At 32.9% G+C, this 18,693-nt stretch overlaps 5 protein-coding genes and 1 pseudogene across 5 annotated transcripts; 4 read left to right on the top strand and 2 right to left on the bottom strand.

Annotated features, from left to right (window-relative positions):
- The first annotated feature begins 66 nt into the window (after positions 1 to 66).
- Positions 67 to 751, top strand: LOC143221096 (small ribosomal subunit protein eS21-like). The gene is made up of 4 exons (XM_076446625.1): positions 67 to 163; positions 246 to 303; positions 436 to 571; positions 647 to 751. Exons 1-4 carry the CDS (start codon positions 67 to 69, stop codon positions 749 to 751), a joined length of 396 nt encoding a protein of 131 aa, XP_076302740.1.
- A 1,472-nt stretch (positions 752 to 2,223) lies between these two features.
- LOC143221094 (TBC1 domain family member 9-like) lies at positions 2,224 to 7,840 on the bottom strand. Its single transcript, XM_076446623.1, has 19 exons — positions 7,797 to 7,840; positions 6,858 to 7,024; positions 6,563 to 6,736; positions 6,393 to 6,489; positions 6,126 to 6,315; positions 5,972 to 6,048; positions 5,845 to 5,901; positions 5,572 to 5,776; positions 5,286 to 5,491; positions 4,911 to 5,203; positions 4,628 to 4,831; positions 4,223 to 4,554; positions 3,909 to 4,064; positions 3,639 to 3,824; positions 3,371 to 3,559; positions 3,031 to 3,193; positions 2,609 to 2,944; positions 2,420 to 2,541; positions 2,224 to 2,346 (listed from the first exon to the last, which is right to left on the bottom strand). Exons 1-19 carry the CDS (start codon positions 7,838 to 7,840, stop codon positions 2,224 to 2,226), a joined length of 3,321 nt encoding a protein of 1,106 aa, XP_076302738.1.
- Positions 7,841 to 8,938: 1,098 nt separating this feature from the next.
- On the top strand, positions 8,939 to 10,262 carry LOC143221093 (acyl carrier protein, mitochondrial-like). Its single transcript, XM_076446622.1, has 3 exons — positions 8,939 to 9,097; positions 9,659 to 9,775; positions 10,083 to 10,262. The coding sequence occupies exons 1-3, from the start codon at positions 8,939 to 8,941 to the stop codon at positions 10,260 to 10,262; spliced, it is 456 nt and encodes a 151-aa protein (XP_076302737.1).
- A 360-nt stretch (positions 10,263 to 10,622) lies between these two features.
- On the top strand, positions 10,623 to 11,773 carry LOC143221098 (MOB kinase activator-like 4). The gene is made up of 4 exons (XM_076446627.1): positions 10,623 to 10,682; positions 11,009 to 11,382; positions 11,450 to 11,584; positions 11,677 to 11,773. The coding sequence occupies exons 1-4, from the start codon at positions 10,623 to 10,625 to the stop codon at positions 11,771 to 11,773; spliced, it is 666 nt and encodes a 221-aa protein (XP_076302742.1).
- Positions 11,774 to 13,611: 1,838 nt separating this feature from the next.
- On the bottom strand, positions 13,612 to 14,469 carry LOC143221095 (ribonuclease P protein subunit p25-like protein). Its single transcript, XM_076446624.1, is given in 6 exon segments — positions 13,612 to 13,784; positions 13,787 to 13,848; positions 13,920 to 13,959; positions 13,962 to 14,035; positions 14,098 to 14,276; positions 14,356 to 14,469. Coding segments are annotated over 6 exon segments (642 nt in total).
- Positions 14,470 to 17,852: 3,383 nt separating this feature from the next.
- LOC143221092 (aromatic-L-amino-acid decarboxylase-like) lies at positions 17,853 to 18,531 on the top strand (annotated as a pseudogene).
- Positions 18,532 to 18,693: the final 162 nt, after the last annotated feature.

Raw genomic sequence — 18,693 nt, 5'->3', positions numbered from 1 at the left:
AGTTTATTGATATCAGTATATAAAAATTTATTTAAATCTATAGGAACATATAGAGATATATTATCAATGTTGGTAAGCTTGATTTTATTTTGTGACATTTCTACTGTTGTAATAGTTCTTTTCCGTGTGAAGCCATTTCACGATACACATTTAGCAACCAAAAGTAAGGAAATATTTTAATATAAAAACTTATCGCATTATATTTTTGCACAAAACAGTGAAAATTTTGAATTTTGTTATTATAGATATAAAAATGGAGAACGACAATGGAGTACTTGTTGACTTGTATATTCCAAGAAAATGGTAAGCGATGCACGTGGAGCATTGTTTTTTACGATACAGTATTAACTTACTTTTTTAAGTAAAAATTGTAAATATATCTATAAATCGATGTTAAATTACTTATGAATGATATATAAAATTTATATTTTACAGCTCCTCGAGTAATCGTATCATTCATGCCAAAGATCATGCATCTATTCAGTTGAGTATTGCTGATGTTGATCCTGAAACTGGGCGCATGACTGATTCTCAAAAAATGTATGCAATTTGTGGAGCTATTCGTCGTATGGTATGTTTTCATTACCATTATAATAATTATGCGTATTATTATCATTTTCAGTAATTATATTTTTTATACTTTTAGGGTGAATCTGATGATTGTTTAGTACGACTTGCAAAAAATGATGATATATTACCAAAAAAATTTTTAATCAATACTAATCATTTTATTCTTTCAATAAAAATATAAAAAAATCTAAATAATGCGTATTATTTTGTGAAACTATAAGGTAGCAAAATGAATATTGGACTGATTTAATTTATTCTTATAAAGTTCTAAGTTTGTTGTACGTGTCATTTATTATGATTTGTACATAGAATTCCACATATGAAATAATGAATCATTATATACATATATATGATACAGGAAGATAAATTTTTTAATATTTCATGCTGTTTTATGATGGAACAGCTTCTTTTGCTAATTCCATTTCAAAAATTATGCATGTAATGATTATATAAAAATAAAAATTATTTTTAAAAATATAGTTGCATATGTCAAAAAAGTATGATTTCAAATATTAATATTCAACTGCATTCAACAAAAACATTTACAAACATGTTAAAATATGTATCCATTTAAAACTTTGTATCATACATATAACACCTTGAATAATAAGAATTAGTATAAATCCTTAATTATTTTGAAGAATTATCTAGCTTTTTTAAGGACGTATATAGTTTAAGTATAGTCTTAAATGATTACTATATTTTTTTAAAATATTGATTTATCACACATAATATTTATTACTGTAATTGTTGGTAAAATTTTGTTTAATGTACTGGGAATTTTAGTAAGGTTACAAGATTAAGCAGTGAATCTATTAACTGACAGTAAAAATATTTTATAATTTCGTGCATATGTTATTCGTATTATAGTTGAAAAAGTATCGAAATTCGTAAATATCCAGTACATTTCAGTTCTAAAAAATATTTTCGTCATATATTAGTATCGTTTATCGGGAACTTTATTTTCAAGCATGAATATTATTAAAACGTGACCAAACTGATTTAGAACCAATATTTTACCCTGAGTATATCCTACTGATGCCATTTTTTATTTAATTTTTAATCGGTATATGATTACTATGTTATACGATTAGGCCAATAAATTTACATACATTTAAAAATTAATATTTTTGAAAGAATAATCAACTTTTGATCATATGTGCAGTGAAATTTTATCTTCATTGTAAACTAGTACATAGTATTAATAAGTATGTCTAGTAAAACATTATAAGCTTAAAGAATTAAAAATTTTTGATAAAGATTATTATTTTGAAGTCAATAAAAGATATAAGAGTAATATGTAAAATTAATTACTTGAATTGTTATATCGAAATATTATATTTTAATGTCTTTTTTTTTAAATTCATTTTAACTACTACTTCATTACAAAAATGTTTTTTTCACTACAAACCTATTTTGTAATTAAAATTTATTTGTCTAATTGCAATAAATGTAGAAATTTCCTTAGGAAATGAAATTACTGATTCAAGGCAATCTATGAGTTTGTAAATTTCACATATATCTTACACTATTTTATACACAGTTGAGCCTGTGTATCAAACATTTAATACAGGAGTGTCTGATAAGGAATGAACGCGATTGAACCTACGATTTTTAAGAGTAGCAATCGCTTCTGTAAGATCTGCTCGTTTACTAAAAAAAATCAACTATCGCTTGACCTGTTAAGGCAGATGCCAAAAACTGTTCGACGCTTATTGACCAATCTGGTCCGATAGACGTAACTACATTTGATGGATTTCCATTGCGATCGTGTGACTAAAAAATCATTATTAATGTAAAATTTATAATATACTATAAGAACATTTCTTCCACGTAAATAATATATTACCCGTTCCGTAACTGAAGGTGTTTGTTGAGCAGCGATAGCGGCTAAAAGTAAACTATCTTCAGATTCATCTCGACCAACGTAAAATTTTTTACCAACATCGCCTAATTGGAGTAAAAGGGTACCTATATGTTGGGAAATAAATATTTTTATTTCATATGAATATTATATAAATAAATATATAGAAATTACCTATTGAGGCTATACAATGATAAGTTTCTTGTTCTTCTGGTTGTGCAGGAAACATATCATAAAGTGTTTTCCACAATGCAATGAAATGTTCCTGTGACATTTTTGGTACAGTTTTAAGATCCAGTGGACTATCTTTGGATACTAGCATAGAGCGTAAACTACCCATGCTTTGAACTTCCCATGATTGATCTCCCTGTTGACTGGTTAAACTTGTCGAACGAGATAAGGTACCGATACTCGCTTCTTCCGCTAAGCTAACTGGCATTTCTAAAGAAGCGACACTTTGCTCCATACTATCGAAAAAATCTGTAGCTTCTGCTGCTACTTCAGCACCATCTGATATTAATAATATGTTTAACTTATTCGGAATAAAAATAAACATCTTCTCATTGTAATGTTTACAATTATTAAATAATATTTACCAGAATACGTTGGTGATTCGAAATCAACAGATGTAAGTAGTGGCGGTAAGTGCAGAGTGTATAAAAGTTTTAATCTTTGCGTTAAATCTGCAGTCGCTGTCATACCGATCGCTTGTACTAATTCCCGAAAGTTCAGTAGACCATCACGATTACGATCCATTAACTGATAGTACAATAGTACTTATGAACATTTTCTGTATTTGCTTGATCTTATACAATAAAATTAAGATACACATAGGTGTTAATTCTCTAAGATTTTTTTTATCATTTGTTATGATTTTCCTTTTTTGTCATCAATTTCGAAATAAAAAATTATATTTTAAAACTTAAATTAACTTACACGGAATAACCGAGCAGCGAGAGATTCAGCTTGACTACATTTTCCCCATGGAGACAAGCCACCAAATAGTATTCTAAACAGTTCAAAATCTATTTTATATGCTTCGTAAGGAGGTTGCGTTGGATCGTAACGATCAGCTTCAGATTTTCGTTGACTCATTAATTCTTCTCTTACTAAACTTAACAGATCCTAGATATTGATATCATTGTTTTTCAAATATTTATATATTTAGTATTTACGTATCTATAAATAAATATGTACATAATACCTGCAATTCTTCCATTGTCATATATTTGTCAACAACAACGCTTCTAATTACATTTTTTTCAATTCCTTCTTCTAAACTTTGAACTACTCTAAGCCTGTGTTTCAAACGAAGCCTTTCTATTCCACCAATAGTCAAAGAACCATATCTTGAATATGCTTCGTATATTAAGGTTTGTACAGATATGCTCTACAATAATAAGCAAATACATAGAATTATGAATTTATATTAATTTTTGCAAATGTATCTTATGCATAAAAAAATTTTTTTTACTCGATTAGGAGCAGCACTGTCAACTGGTCTAGGAAGTAGAAGTCCCTCATCATTGAATACACCTCCAAGATAATCTGTTAATAACTGCATTGCTTCTCCATCGTCACGGCAATTTAACAATTTATCTTGATTCCACTCCAGTACTGTCAATGCTATCTGACAGAGGAAGAAAGACCTGTTTACTTCAAATTTCTTCTGTATGTACTTTATTCTGTATTTATTAGAAAGGATATCAATAAAGTTCAATACTTTCGGTAATAAAAAATAATAAAAAAAACTAATACTAAAATATATGTACATAAGATATGTTGTACCTGGAAAATTACTTTTGCTCCATCATAGAAAAAACAGTCCATTATATTTACTGCACTACTAGTTGGCATAACACTTAAGAATATGGTTAAAAACCACGAAAGTGATATAACTTTAATAAGACCAAGTTCCTGTAATCTGGCATGTAAAGTTGGTAAGTGTTCAGCAGCTAATTCTTCTAAAAGACCTTGGTCAACAAGAGCCCCAACTACTCTTCTGTCATAATAATCGGGTAACAACGACTCACATACATTACATAACTGCCAGAATGCAGATTCTTCTGAACAATAGATTAATAAAACCGAAGCTACTATATTCATGGCTTGACAATAACCTGTTCAAAACAATTAATTTAACAATTTTTTTTTAATTTTTGTGACAACGGATGTTACAAATATAATTTTTACCAATTTGTGGATTTTTCCAAGCATACGCAGAAAGAACTCTTCTTAAAGCACTAATACCAGTGTCAGATTGAAATGCTGGATGTTCAGGTAAAGATCGATGCAAATCGCGTTCTATTTCCTCATTTGCTTGACAGGATTTACCCAATGATTGATCAACTAATGATTTATAAAGTCCTGGATTCATTACCATTTCATTTAAAGCACCTAGAAATAAATCAAAACTATATTATACTGCTATTATAAAACTATATCATTGTGGTAATAGTTATGTTTACTATATTACCAGAAAAAGTAAGCCAAACTTCTCCTCTAAGAGTTTGTGGTACACCTTGAATTATAAGTTTTGCTGTTTCTGTTGTTCTGTACATTGTAATACCTCTACCATATTCTGCAAAATGTAGTTCCCACTGTTTTTCTTTAGCTTCTTGTTTTAGTGCTGCTTCACTGGTTAATGGAGCTTTAAATAGAGTCATTAATGGTGGTTGTGGTTTCCAATCAGTAAGAGATTTAGTTTCTTCACAATTATTGTAAACTACTAGATGTAAACTATTTTGAGAAAATATGTGATCAACGTTCCTATTTCATAATAAAATATATTAATTACGATGCAAACATTATTAAACTATGAGATCAAAAGTAATATTAAATGAAATCTTACAAGTTTGATAGTTTAGATTTTGCTAATAATTCAGATATTTTTTGAACAACAAAATCTCGATCGTGAATCTGAGCAAATAGAAATGACGATCGAGCAGTTGTTACTAGAATAGACTTATCTATTCCTGTACTGGATGACTGATTTTCAGCAGGCTCTATAAGCCTTACTTCTCTTAAAGGTATAACTAAACTTACTAATCTTCTTACCTAAATTAACATACATATTAAATCATGGTATTTAACATAAATTTTTACATACAAATATTAATATTAATCAACATATTTACCCTGCTTTCAAAACAAAGATAATTTTGAGAGAGAAATATTTTTCCCCAGACATATCTCTTATTGTATGGTGTCCATAATGTTGCATCAATACTACCATCCAATTTTTCATTTCCTGGTAATCTAAATTGCAACCTGTAAGCTTCAGAATGTGCCCGTGCATCCAGGTCTCTTTTTAAAAAGGATGGCTTTTTAGGTACATTTTTGCTAGAAATATCATAACTATTAATACATATCAATTTTACTCATAATTTTCAAAATACTTTCAAACATACCTTAGTTTACTTAATAGTTCTCTATCTTCATTAAAGCCACTTTTCTCATCTATAAGCCTAATAAAAAATAACATTCATTTATTGAATGTATTGTATATTTTTGTTAATTATAAGATACAAACATTACCTTTTCATAGCAATATTTGTCAGTTGTTCCATTAATGAATATGTTTCTGATTTATGAAGAAACATTGAAAAATAATGCTGCAAGTAAAGTAAAAAATTGTTTGTCATAAAAAATGTAATAATATAAAGAATAAATATTGTAGTATTTTATTTACTTCTTTATTGTCTCTGGTTACAACGCGTATACTATCTGGAAATAAGATGGAATTAGTTTTACTCAATTCAGTAATGTCTGCCCATCTTATAATTAATTTTGTTTCTCTTGCCAAAATATAAGCATAAAAACACATATGATTTATTGATAGATATAACCATCCTTGTCTAGGTAAACGAGATTTCCAGTAACTAAAAAAATACAATATTACTAAATTTTCTAAGTCTTGTTAAAATCATATATATTTGTGAGTTAATTGTATAAGTACCTGCAGGAATAATAATTGACCAATTTATCCTCTTTTGGTATGTTAAAAAGTTGATGAAATTTAAAAGATACAGTTTTAAATGATTCTGGATCATCTTCTGTGAATAATATAAGCTTCAATAACTATATGAAAATTTTATTTTTTAATTACTCTTATTATAAATAATTTACCATCTGCAAATTGACAATCTGGTACATTATTTGCAATAATAGACTGTATTTTACAGCAAACAAATTCAGTTATTTCTTCTTCAGTATCAAATGATGTTAAAGTATCCATCAAATTGGAATGAAGCCATTCCCAATCTTGCAAAATTTCTTCATGTGTTAAGGAACATGCAATTGCTATATAAGTTAAAAACATTTTAATTAATAATATCAAGTTCCTACATTAGCAAACATTTTCAAAAATAATAAAAAACATTATAAATATTTTATATTATGTTCCTATGTTTAGGTACCTTACCCCAATAAACTTCTGATGATGGTGTTTGATGTAATATTCTAAATGGTGGTGGCTTAGTGTCAAAAACACTATCCAATGTTCCCACCAATATAGAAGTAAGACCTTTGCTCTTTCCATATCCTTTACGACGTTGTAAAACAAAATATATAGTTGCCTGTTCCGTTATCCTAATAATAAAAATATAATAACATTCATATAAGAAGGAGATAGGATTTATTTTATTGTAAAGTATAAAGATTATATATAATTTCTTAATTTCTAGCAGAATTTAAAAGTTATGTAAAATAACTTTAATTATATAACAAATAAAAAATTTTTTAAATAAAAATAGGATCATAAAAAATACAATAAAAATATGAAAAATGAGCTGTTTATTCAATCAATAATGTTGTAAAAAGCTAATAACTTCATATATAATTTTAGAGTTGCAAAAATATACATAATAATGAAAATTCCTCAATTATATTTCATTCATATATCTTATTGAAGGGGAATAAATTAATCTTATAGATAATTGGCAAAATGATTTTAATAGCACGAACGTCCCTTATCGGTAAGAAATAATATCTCTAGTGTACAATGTATTATAATTTATATTCCTACACTGCTATAGTAGTATAAGTAATTTACAGTTTTATAGTTTGTAAAATATTTAAAATTATAGTTAACTATATTTTTTGACAAATAGATAACATTAAATTTCATTATATATACGTACGAAATGTAAACAAATAATATCGATTAAAGAATAGCAAAGAAATTAAAAAAATAATTATTTGTCTATTTAAACTAGCATATATAAATTAACAAAACTCTGAAATAATAAGTGTTCGAAAATTGCTTAAATTTCTAAATATATCTCTGTCAGTTGTCTTTGACATACGATGTAAACAGTAATTATAACAGAACATTGAACATTGTATATACGTATCAATTTACCAAAAAGCATTTGCCAGTAGAACCTCTTGTGGCTTCACCCACATATTGATCACTATTGTTCCAGCACATATGGCACTAACAATACAAATTCAAGCGCACTTTATCCAAGACAGTAACAAAATTCGCTCTCTCAATAGCAGAAAAAAATACTTGCCAAAGATAAACACCAACATGAACTCCAGTACAAATCACTTATTGTTAGGTGCGGGGTTCTGACAATTTGGCCATACTCTCAATATAAAATGTTACTATAAAAACAAATATTTTTATCTTAAAATGTTATTTTTCGAAAAACATTTTAATATTTTTTGTGTTATATATTGTTATTTTGATTTTATCGGATAAAAGTAAAATTAATATCGACGAATTATATGCTATAATTGTTCTCTACACTTTTGCATATGAAATATTAAATCATTTCGAAGCATCCTATGATATAACTGGAAATATGTTAACCCGATCTACTTATAATCTTGAATTATGACTGATTTAAAATTATTTTAAATCAAATTGTGAAAAAAAAAATACCTTATGGACCAATTTAAAAAGATCAATTTAAAAAGAGAAATTATGATGTAAACATCAATGAAGCAATAATTTTAATGATAAACTTTATTTGGATCTCAATATACAGATCTATTTAAATATTACGTATTTTATTCTTGAAGTTTTTCAACTGTTTAGTGATTTAGTAATAAGTAAATATTAAATTTCCCGCCAATATCAAACTATTACTATCCATCATGAACGAAAGACTTTTAATGTAGATGGGAATCTAAAACTATTACCACTTGAAATATGGATACATTTTTGTACAATTATGAGATCTAATTATAAATAATGAAATTCAGCATGACAAACATGACAGTAATATTTCAATGTGTAAATAATTTTATTAAAACATACAAATAAAAAGTTGTAATATTGGTAAGATAATTGTATTTTTTATTTTGCAATTGATAGCAGTATTTTATAAAACATAAATAATGATTTTTACTGTGCAATAAATAAATTGATATAAGTAGATGTCGCTACATTTTCTAATACATGTAAACTCCCGTACGAGATGTATTACGCTACGGTTGAGGTTGCTGAACGAGGATAGGTCGTCACTACCCGCAAGGCTTTTCACTGGAAAGAAAATGGTGCTTCTCGCGGGAGTTCGTCTTTTAATGAGAAATACCGGTACTCTTAAACGTTCAATCAATCGAACATGTTTAAGAAGTACTGTTACACAATTTCAACCGAATGTCAAATTTTTTCATTGTAGAAGACAAAATTCTATCACGCTTGCACCACAGGTAAACACTGATTTTTTTATGATTTCCATGAATGCTTTTCAATGGTTAATATATCGTGTTACAAATTAGACATTATGTAACATAAATAAGTTAGGATTTGGTAAAATAGCAGGAATAAATGTATTTCACATTCAAAATATTTCATTAGATTGTTATGTCATATTTCAATTGAATTAAATACATATAAAACAGTGGAGATAAGATTCACTTTTATATCAACATTTAAATTTTTATTTATTAATATTATTCTTCTTAGTAATATAGTAGCTCTGTATTGATATAATAAATTAATACAATTTCAGTCTCATTATTGTGTAAATTATAAAATGTTTTAATATAAATATAATTATGTTATCTACATATTGTTTACTTTTTAATACATAAATAATATATAATGTTATTGTATATGTAGGTAAATATAGGAAACGTATGTGCATATAGCACAGCACCTAATACTCAGAAACTTGAACAACGTGTTTTACATGTGGTTGGATCATTTGATAAAATAAATGCTGACAAGGTTGTTAAATTACATATTGTGTACAAAATATTATTTTACAGGGCACACGAGTCAAGCAGGTGCGTCAATATGGTCATAAGGTACCATTAACAATTGAGCATATTAGCCAGCGTGTACTTTTAGTACTCAATCTCTATGATAAAGTTGATCCACAGAAGGTATCTATTCACAAGATAATACAATATTAAAAGATACTTGTGCAGGTGTTTTGCAAATGTAACTACGCAATTTAATAATTTTCAATAAAAAAAGGATGCTAGGGTTATATTATTGATATTTTACAAAGGGTTAATATTAGTATTATTAGTACTGTTTCATGTTTGTTAAAACACCTTGATAGATAGCTTCTTAGAAGAATTAAATAATTTACACTTCGCTTGAACCGTGATGTCTTTGTAATAAATGGATAAATTAATTCAATTACTTTTTAATATGATATAATTAAAAATTTGATATCTTGTGCAGTTAACTCTAAAATCTCACTTTATGGAAGATTTGGGTTTGGATTCTTTGGATCATATAGAAGTTATAATGGCCATAGAAGATGAATTTGGTTTTGAAATACCAGATATGGATGCAGAAAAACTTTTACGACCCGAGGATATAGTACGTTACGTCGCCGATAGAGAAGATGTTTACGAATAAACATTCACATAACATAAACCATTTCATTAGTCAAGCTTTTTTATTCTTAAAACATTATGTAAGGAAAAAATCCAATTTTATTTCTCCTGTATATAATATAAATTATAAAAATAAAGTAAATTGTTAGATTAAAACGTAAATTATATTATCCTGTATCTATTCATAATATTAAATAAAGAAATACGTTTATCGTATACTTTCACCCTATATATAAACATTTATATTATTTTTAAACGAGAACAAAGTGCTACCATGTGACACTGATATGGTGTCGCTACTCTCTATGTCGACATTACGACATCTCGGATCTTTTTATTTGATTCAATCGAACGTGCATGCTAATCGAGTGTAACTGGAAAAATGAAGATGGCGGACACATGTATAATCTTCAGAAGAAATAGACCCGGAACAACAGCAAAGGTTAATAAAAATATTAATTTTCTTAAAGATTCATTGTTTTCATGTTTTATACGCCATCATTCAATGATGATTCGGTTATTTATAATGTATTTACAAAAATATTTGAACGCATCTGTGATGTATTTTTCGAAAATCAATGAACGTTCTGCAAAAGAGCTATTGTTTACACATTAATAATTCATAATATTTCGTTTACATTGTTTTACATTTTTACCAATGTACTGATATTACTATAAATGTCAATATAATTTTAGATTACCTACTTTGCAAATACGTTTTGTAGTATAATCTAAAGATCTATAAATTTAAAAATTCTTTTCGTTTAGAATTTCTGCAGATGGCCTGATGAACCGTTTGAAGAAATGGACAGCACGCTGGCTGTGCAACAATATATTCAGCAGATGATTAGAAGAGATCCATCTAATGTTGATTTAATATTGAAAATGCCAGATGCTCAAGATGAAGCGGTATGGAAATATGAACATTTAAGACAATTTTGTATGGAACTCAATGGTTTAACTGTAAGGCTACAAGCAGAATGTCAGCCAGAAACTTGTACTCAAATGACAGCTACAGAGCAATGGATATTTCTATGTGCTGCTCATAAAACACCCAAAGAATGTCCAGCTATTGATTATACACGACATACACTCGATGGTGCAGCTTGTTTACTTAATAGCAATAAATATTTTCCTAGCAGGTATGTATAATATGTAATGTATAAATATTTTTTATTTGTCTTTCTATTCCTGTATATTTTATTACAGAGTGAGTATCAAAGAATCTTCAGTAACAAAACTTGGTTCTGTTAGTCGAAGGGTTTACAGAATCTTCTCTCATGCATATTATCATCATAGAACAATATTTGATGAATTTGAGAATGAAACTTTTTTATGTCGCAGGTAGAATAAATAATTATTATAGAAGTATATATAAAAATAGTTTTTATTTCATTAATTTATTTATTTTCATCACTGATCAATTCTTTTTCTAGGTTTACAGCATTTGTGACAAAATATAGTTTGATGTCAAAAGAAAGTTTGATAGTACCAATTATGGAAGAAGGGGGAACAACAGAAAGTGAAGCGTAGGACTTGAATGTTTATTTATATTGTCCTAAATTGATTTGTCAGATTTAATGAAGTCATTGATAACACTGATATATTGCTGGTATATCCCTCGTGGTTGAAATTATTGGAATCAATATAAGAGTATCGAAAAATTTTGGTAATTTGTTTAGAAACATATGACTAGAACTTCTTGTATTAATTGAATTAAGAATAAAATAGTCATTTTAATACAATTATTGCTAATAGGAATACGTAAAAGAACTTTTTTCATGGTTAAAATTGTGAATGTGAAGAATATGGAAGGTATAATTGCAGTTGAGAACTAGCCATTGTCAGGTCTCTGTATAAAGATAAATCTTTCTACATAAATGCATTGTACCTTTTACAAAATGAAAATAATTCTGCATTATTGCATTTTCCATACGTTTATATTCTTAATCTTTTAATTTGAAACTTTTCAGAAAACTCAATTTGATTAAGTATATAACAAGAAATTCAAATTTCGTTTAGGATAAAAGTGTTCAACCTCCTGCATAGCACTTTATTAGATAAGTTTTCTGTAGTTAAATTCATAAAGTGAATTAATTATAATTTTTTCATTATTTTTTAATATAATATTAAATGTCAAGTTTTTATTTGAATGGCTCATAACAAATGAATATATTTACCGTAGCAAGAGTCATTAATATAATGTAACTATATTTATCATGCAGTAATCAAATTAAGCAAACACTTATATCTACTATTAGCAATAATAATAAATGTTGTAGTGTTCTCATTTATATCATATTTATCATACATGGGATTGAACTTGAAATATTGAGCTTTCTTCTACTATTATTGATATAACTCTCAATGTCGTATAGTCTGATTAAATATGTTTTGTTGTATGTGAGGTGTTAAACGATGTTATACGAAAAATGGTATAATCCTCTTGTATTATCATGACACTCACATTCTTTGAAATAAGACTGGAGAATACAAGTAAATATTATTTTTTAATTAGGTTTTAAATTATTTATTTTTTTTATTCGACATTCACTTTTCGACGATTAATAATTCTATTAATAAATAATACAAGTGTTAAAGTGTTCTCTAGCTTTCTTATTAAGAAAAAGATATCAATGCTGGAAGATTATCCATACTACTGCCGAGTAAATAAGCTCCAATAAGTAGTTTATATTAGAAATTGACATAAAATTTAAGAAAAAGATAAACACTTTGAAATCTATTGTCCTTTATTTATTAATGTATCAAATGTAATTAATTTTGAAGTCTTTTTTGTAAGCTTATACGAATTTGATACCATGAATATATTATTAACCAACAGATAAAAAATTGTAAAGTGTCCTCTTTTCTAATTTCACCAATGGTGAAAATAATAATCGTGTAAAGAAATTTTTAAATAATTTCATTTACTCTTGATGAAATTTGATGTTTACTAATCGTCTATTGGCGAGTCATTTTTTCTAAGCAAAAAATCCTGCAACCCTATTTCTGTAAAAGGCACTGTAAGTTTCGTAATATATGTTACAAGTCTGCGATGTATATGTATGCCTACTGTAACACTGTATATATAATATGTAAATAAGAAATTCAATATGATCAGTTAACAGAGATCGACACAACAGAGATACATCGCGATTGCGTAAACATTTCTGTAACAAATATGCATGTATTGGTAAGGAATAAACTTTTTACTTAATACGAATATTCGTTCCATTATGTGTAGTAAGTATAATAGAATTATAATTTGGACAAATGCAAGAAACTTACAAAAAAGAGACGATTTATTAAACTATTTGTTTGCTTTTTTTCTTATATACAATTCTTTGATCGAATTTTACTTATAACATAATTTAATTCCTCTCGCTTGTATTATCGATCACCGTTCCCTTTTTCTTACTCTTTTTTCGTGGCGCTTCTGTTTGTTGTTCTTTTTTTGGCCTTTTCTGGCCGGTCCTTAATCCCATAGCTGCGAACTCCTCGGCATCGATGCAGGTCACATTATTACCTGTATCACGTTTCTTACCCTTTCTCCATTCTTCGTTCCTTGATTATTCAAAAATTCTCCATTATTCCCAGGTGCCTGATAACTACGACATTAACATCGTTATCAGCAGTATCGAATAATTTTACAATTATATCGGAAAGAAAAGTTTATTACCCAGGTTCCGATACATCTGTTATTTCCTTTGCAAGGAAATATGTATTTCCGGGACGAGACGGACGTCCATATCTACGTTCGCATCAGTTTCGTTTTCCGCCTTCGATTTTTCCGACCTTTAACGATAAGTATAACTCATTAAAAAGGAAACGAACATTTTTCATCTTATGCAACTTACTCTACATAACGTAACTTGGTGATTTGGTGAAGACCTTCGTGTTTCCTCTTGAAAAGTTCCGCGCAGGAAATAGCTTTTCCAATACCATGGCCTGCCGCGGTCCAAACAACGCTATTATAATTCTCGAATTCTTTCAACGCGTACCCGAGAACATTTCTGATCTTTGTTCCGCTTTTTACCTGAAACGCTGCAATTGAATAACGCGATACGGAAATAACGTGAAAGTATCGCCGCTCCGCAAACATTTTCGCAACTTACTCGCATCAAAAGAAACTTCTCTGGCAAATTCGGTATGGGAATCCCTGAATCCGTGGGCTCGGACCGCAAGTTCTTTATCCATTTATTTTTCTTCTTCAGCTTCGATCTACCCATCTGAAAGCAGACCAGTTCCTCGATAAATTACCGCACGATGATTTAACAAAATTGCCGTACAAGAAGATATTCGTCGAATTAGCAGTTCCGATTTTCTAACGATTTTCCCGGTGCTAGAGAGGATTATATATAGGAAAGTAGAACCATGAAAGAGCGAGAAGACCACGTCTCTCTGCCAGTAGGTCATGAGTTCGCAGGCATCGCTTCTTCGGCGTGCCACGCTTGGAACCATTCATGGAACTTGGAATGACCGAGTACAGTCTTGCACATAAACCACCCCGGCTTTCAGCCGGTCTTATCTTCCCCCATAGAAGAATATTTAAACGTCTACAATTCCATCGAGTCGTTGAACTTGAACTCCGTCTTCGTCAAACTCTGTCACGCTTCGTTTCACGAGTTTTAATTAATCTGTTCCTATAAAATTCTATTTACTCTTCGGAAAATCCTCTAATATCGATATGCCATCGTTTATTTTCATTTCAATTCACCCACGATCGACGCGGGTGGACCAAGGACGAATTATTCCTTCCTCGAATCGATTCGAATAAATAAAATTCGAAATAAAATTCGAAAAAATTCAACAGGTGGAATTAAGTATGTCGGTTAAAGAGGGTTAACGGCTCGTATCGCGATTCGAGCGAAAAACGAGCATCGTTGTTGAGACTCGAGGCTACGGTGCCATAAATCGGTATGCAAATGTAAATTCTTTCAACCAAGGGTATAATCGTCGAAATTTCTATCACCCTTGGAAACACACGGGAACATCCCGCGCCGAGATCCTCGAATTTATTTCTGTATCCGAGTTGTTTGCCAACCGATAACGAGACGGCGCGATATCAATCGGCGATAACTCGCGGCTGGACAATTAATATTAATCAGCCCTGATGAAAGTGGGACGGCCGTGGAAAGTTGGCGTTCGATATAATTCCGGAATTCCTTGGCGAACTTGGAAAAAGCATCGGCGGTCTGAGGGACCCTGTATGGAAAGCCCCATCAATATTTTCCAATCAGCATTCGATTGCACGGTACATCCCTACCCTCTCCGGCTGGTTCGTACTCGGGGATAGCCACGGGGGTGTAAGGGGTCGCAGTGTAGGCGTATATGGTGGTGGTATGCGGCATAGCCGGCATAGCGCCGCGACGCCCCGACGCCATATTGCATTATTAAGCACCCCTGTCAGTCTCCCTCCCCTGCATTCCAGCATTATGAACGTTTTTATCCCTAAAGGGCGTCGTTTTGCCTATTCCAAACGAAACCAGATGACCCGCTGCTGCTAGCTATTGCTGGCTATTGCTGGTTCATCGTGCTATTTCGTCCGGGAAAACGTCCCATCATCGGTCCCACGTCCGCGGGGTCACCCCTATGGAAATCCGGTGCACGTACCGGAGGAATTCGTTAGCCAGACAGTGACACCTCGTCTGATCGATTTCGATTAAACATTTAGCCGGCGACTTCCTTGAAAGTGCCGCCTAGTTCCGCATTCCGCGACGTCAGAAATCATTATTTGCCCTATATCGGGTTCGAGTGGTTACGCTACGTTGGCTGGCGTCGGTACTCGCGGACAGGTAGTCGCGATCATAGCCACGTCGCGATCATAGTTACGACGCTTTCGTATTTCCGCGAATGGCGGTGCGCGAACGTGGAAAGACGAACCGGGCCGATTGCACCGGTTGAAAAGGAAATGATCGACCGATCAATCATCCGCGGACGCGAAACCTCCATGTTGGTGAACCAGTTACGAACGTTACTTACCCGCGGCCGGTGGTTTTTTCGATTCGATTCGGTGTACCGCGCGAGAAACCAAAGAATCTAATTTCGAACCGACGGCCGATCGCTGTGTGGTCCTTAATGCGGTTCCCGGGTCCCGTAAAAACAGCTAGGGGAAGGGAAAGGTCAAGGAGTCGGACCACTTTCGGTGCAACCAGCATCATCTCCACTCTCGAGAGGGACATTCTGCGTCTGACACCTTTTTAAACGATGCCTACGCGCTCTTTTCCCATCGTAATAAACCATCGCGCGATGCTAGAAGCCCGGCTTCCAATTTATTCGAGTGGCCAACCCTTCTATGCTGAAGACGCCCCGCGATCTCGTCGCGAATGAACGAATCGCCACCAGTTTCCAGAAGTTTTCCTCCGTCAAACGGGAGGGAAACTCCTGTTCCAGCCATTCCCACCGACGATTCTATGAATATTTCCGAGTCGATCAACCTCTGCGGAATGAAATTTCCCCTCGCGGAAAGCTCCGTCCCCTCTCCCGGCGTGTAGCCTCTCGGGAATTCGAGGAACCTCTCGATGATGTATATTTTAACCAAGTACCCCATGTTCGTCGGAGCCGGCCGTTCTGTCGAAAAAAGGCAACCAGCGTCTGTTGTCTCGCGGAACGACGTGATTGACGCAAGTGTCACAGATGCGACGATGAATTACGCGATGAATAACGAAGTCTAGATCGCTGTCTGGGATCTACCGTCCTACGAGATATCGTCCAGCTTATTGTCACTTCGGCACAACCCGTTCTCAGACTTTCTTCCCTTTTATCCCGGCTCCATCGAGAGCGCACGTGTCACTCTCTCGTAAGTCTCAGCCCGATTGAACGACCGACGACATCATCGCCGATCGAAAGGCATAGACGACTTCTAAAGAAGCTGATTAGCCGGTGTCTCGTCGCTCTAGGGCTGGTAGCAGCTGGCGAAGTCTGTAACGAGCGTAAACATGATCCTGTCTGTCCGGACGAAGGAGAGGCGGTACCCTCGCGTGTCTGTTTCGATCGTCCCCTTGACGGAAATTGTGTCCGCAGCCCGTACATAGATCCACCCATCTCTCCCGCTCGTCCTTTCGAGATCCGCCAAGAAGATCCGAGCGAAGGACGGCAGTTTGCGCAGGAGTCGAAGAATCCTGGATCCTCGATATATCCGCGCTGGTTAGGGGAACTGGGGTTTGTTCAGTCGTGGCTCATTCACGTGCACCGGTTGGACCCTTCGATCTCTGCCGTCGTTAGCAACAGGTAGACACGTCTTCCGCGTGGGGCTACGAAATTTCCACAGAGTCTCGCGAGAAATATCGTGAGATAAAAGTGAAACCGGGAAGAGAATCTAGACGATAATATCGTAAGAAAATATCAGGATTAATTTCCGAATTCAACAAAAGTGTCTGTGCCGGAGATAGATCGAGTATCATAGATTCACCGATTTCTGGTTCTGTTCGGTGACCAGTAATCGCAGAGTGGGCAAGCAATTCTTGTCGAAATCGTGACAGACTTTGTCGCCGAATTAGATACGATATAAGAAAGGGGAGAGGGTGAAATTCGTGGAAGAAGCTCGTGAAGATCGTGAGGTTAAACGAGATCGCGTTTCGTGCGAAGGTATTCGAGAGCGGAGAGGATCGTCATGGATATTCAAGAGTTCCGTGTGCGCGGCAAGGAGATGGTGGAGTACATCTGCGAGTTCATGAGTAATATTCACAATCGGAGAGTGACGCCGGACGTTGGTCCGGATATTTGAGACCTCTGCTACCCCCGGAAGCGCCGCAACAACCCGAGCTCTGGGAAGACATCATGAGAGACGTCGAGTCGAAGATCATGCCCGGAGTAAGTGGAAACACCCTAGTTTTCCATTCCACGTAATATGGACGCGCGATTGGCATGTTTAAGCCCGATTAGATTTATCGCAAGCACTGGATTTATTGGATAAGAAGAGAACGTTCTTGTAGATCACTCACTGGCAACATCCACGGTTTCACGCGTACTTCCCGGCCGGGAATTCTTTCCATCGATTCTCGGGTGACATGTTATCGGATGCGATAGGGTGCATCGGATTTTCATGGGTGAGCTTGATCTTTTTCCATCTTTTTTTTCGGGGAGACCGCGTGGATGATCTCCTTCCGAGAATGTCGAGGCATCGTTGACACGCGAGTTCAATTTTCTCGGGAGGATCAGGGTGGGAAGATTGGTGACTCGGTGGGATTGATCATTGTTTGCTCGATCATCTGTGTATTTCGACATGTTATTTGTTCTAGGCGGCAAGCCCGGCCTGCACGGAGCTGGAGACGATAGTCTGCGACTGTTCGGTAATTCAATATTATCTCGCTAAATATCCGTCGAATACATATTAAATATCACGGGACGTGTCATCAGTGCGTAAATTTCAGGCAAAGCCATCGGTTTGCCGACGGACTTCCTCTATTTTAACTCGGGTAGCAAGGGAGGAGGTGTAATACAAGTAATGTCTG

Source organism: Lasioglossum baleicum, unplaced genomic scaffold (genome assembly GCF_051020765.1).
Source record: "Lasioglossum baleicum unplaced genomic scaffold, iyLasBale1 scaffold1897, whole genome shotgun sequence".
NCBI lineage: Eukaryota > Metazoa > Arthropoda > Insecta > Hymenoptera > Halictidae > Lasioglossum > Lasioglossum baleicum.
This window is presented reverse-complemented; position numbering and strand designations above follow the sequence as displayed.

Excerpts from the sequence above, each read along its gene's own strand:
- LOC143221096 (XM_076446625.1), top strand. The coding sequence starts at position 67 with ATGTTGGTAAGCTTGATTTTATTTTGTGACATTTCTACTGTTGTAATA. Across the intron at positions 164-245 it reads TACACATTTAGCAACCAAAA|ATATAAAAATGGAGAACGAC; the intron begins GTAAGGAAATAT and ends TTGTTATTATAG. Across the intron at positions 304-435 it reads TTGTATATTCCAAGAAAATG|CTCCTCGAGTAATCGTATCA; the intron begins GTAAGCGATGCA and ends TATATTTTACAG.
- LOC143221094 (XM_076446623.1), bottom strand. The coding sequence starts at position 7,840 with ATGTGGGTGAAGCCACAAGAGGTTCTACTGGCAAATGCTTTTTG. Across the intron at positions 5,492-5,571 it reads ATCTTTGTTTTGAAAGCAGG|GTAAGAAGATTAGTAAGTTT; the intron begins GTAAATATGTTG and ends ATGTTAATTTAG. Across the intron at positions 3,825-3,908 it reads ACAGTGCTGCTCCTAATCGA|AGCATATCTGTACAAACCTT; the intron begins GTAAAAAAAATT and ends TTATTATTGTAG.
- LOC143221093 (XM_076446622.1), top strand. The coding sequence starts at position 8,939 with ATGGTGCTTCTCGCGGGAGTTCGTCTTTTAATGAGAAATACCGGTACT. Across the intron at positions 9,098-9,658 it reads CTATCACGCTTGCACCACAG|GGCACACGAGTCAAGCAGGT; the intron begins GTAAACACTGAT and ends ATTATTTTACAG. Across the intron at positions 9,776-10,082 it reads ATAAAGTTGATCCACAGAAG|TTAACTCTAAAATCTCACTT; the intron begins GTATCTATTCAC and ends TATCTTGTGCAG.
- LOC143221098 (XM_076446627.1), top strand. The coding sequence starts at position 10,623 with ATGAAGATGGCGGACACATGTATAATCTTCAGAAGAAATAGACCCGGA. Across the intron at positions 10,683-11,008 it reads GACCCGGAACAACAGCAAAG|AATTTCTGCAGATGGCCTGA; the intron begins GTTAATAAAAAT and ends CTTTTCGTTTAG. Across the intron at positions 11,585-11,676 it reads GAAACTTTTTTATGTCGCAG|GTTTACAGCATTTGTGACAA; the intron begins GTAGAATAAATA and ends TTCTTTTTCTAG.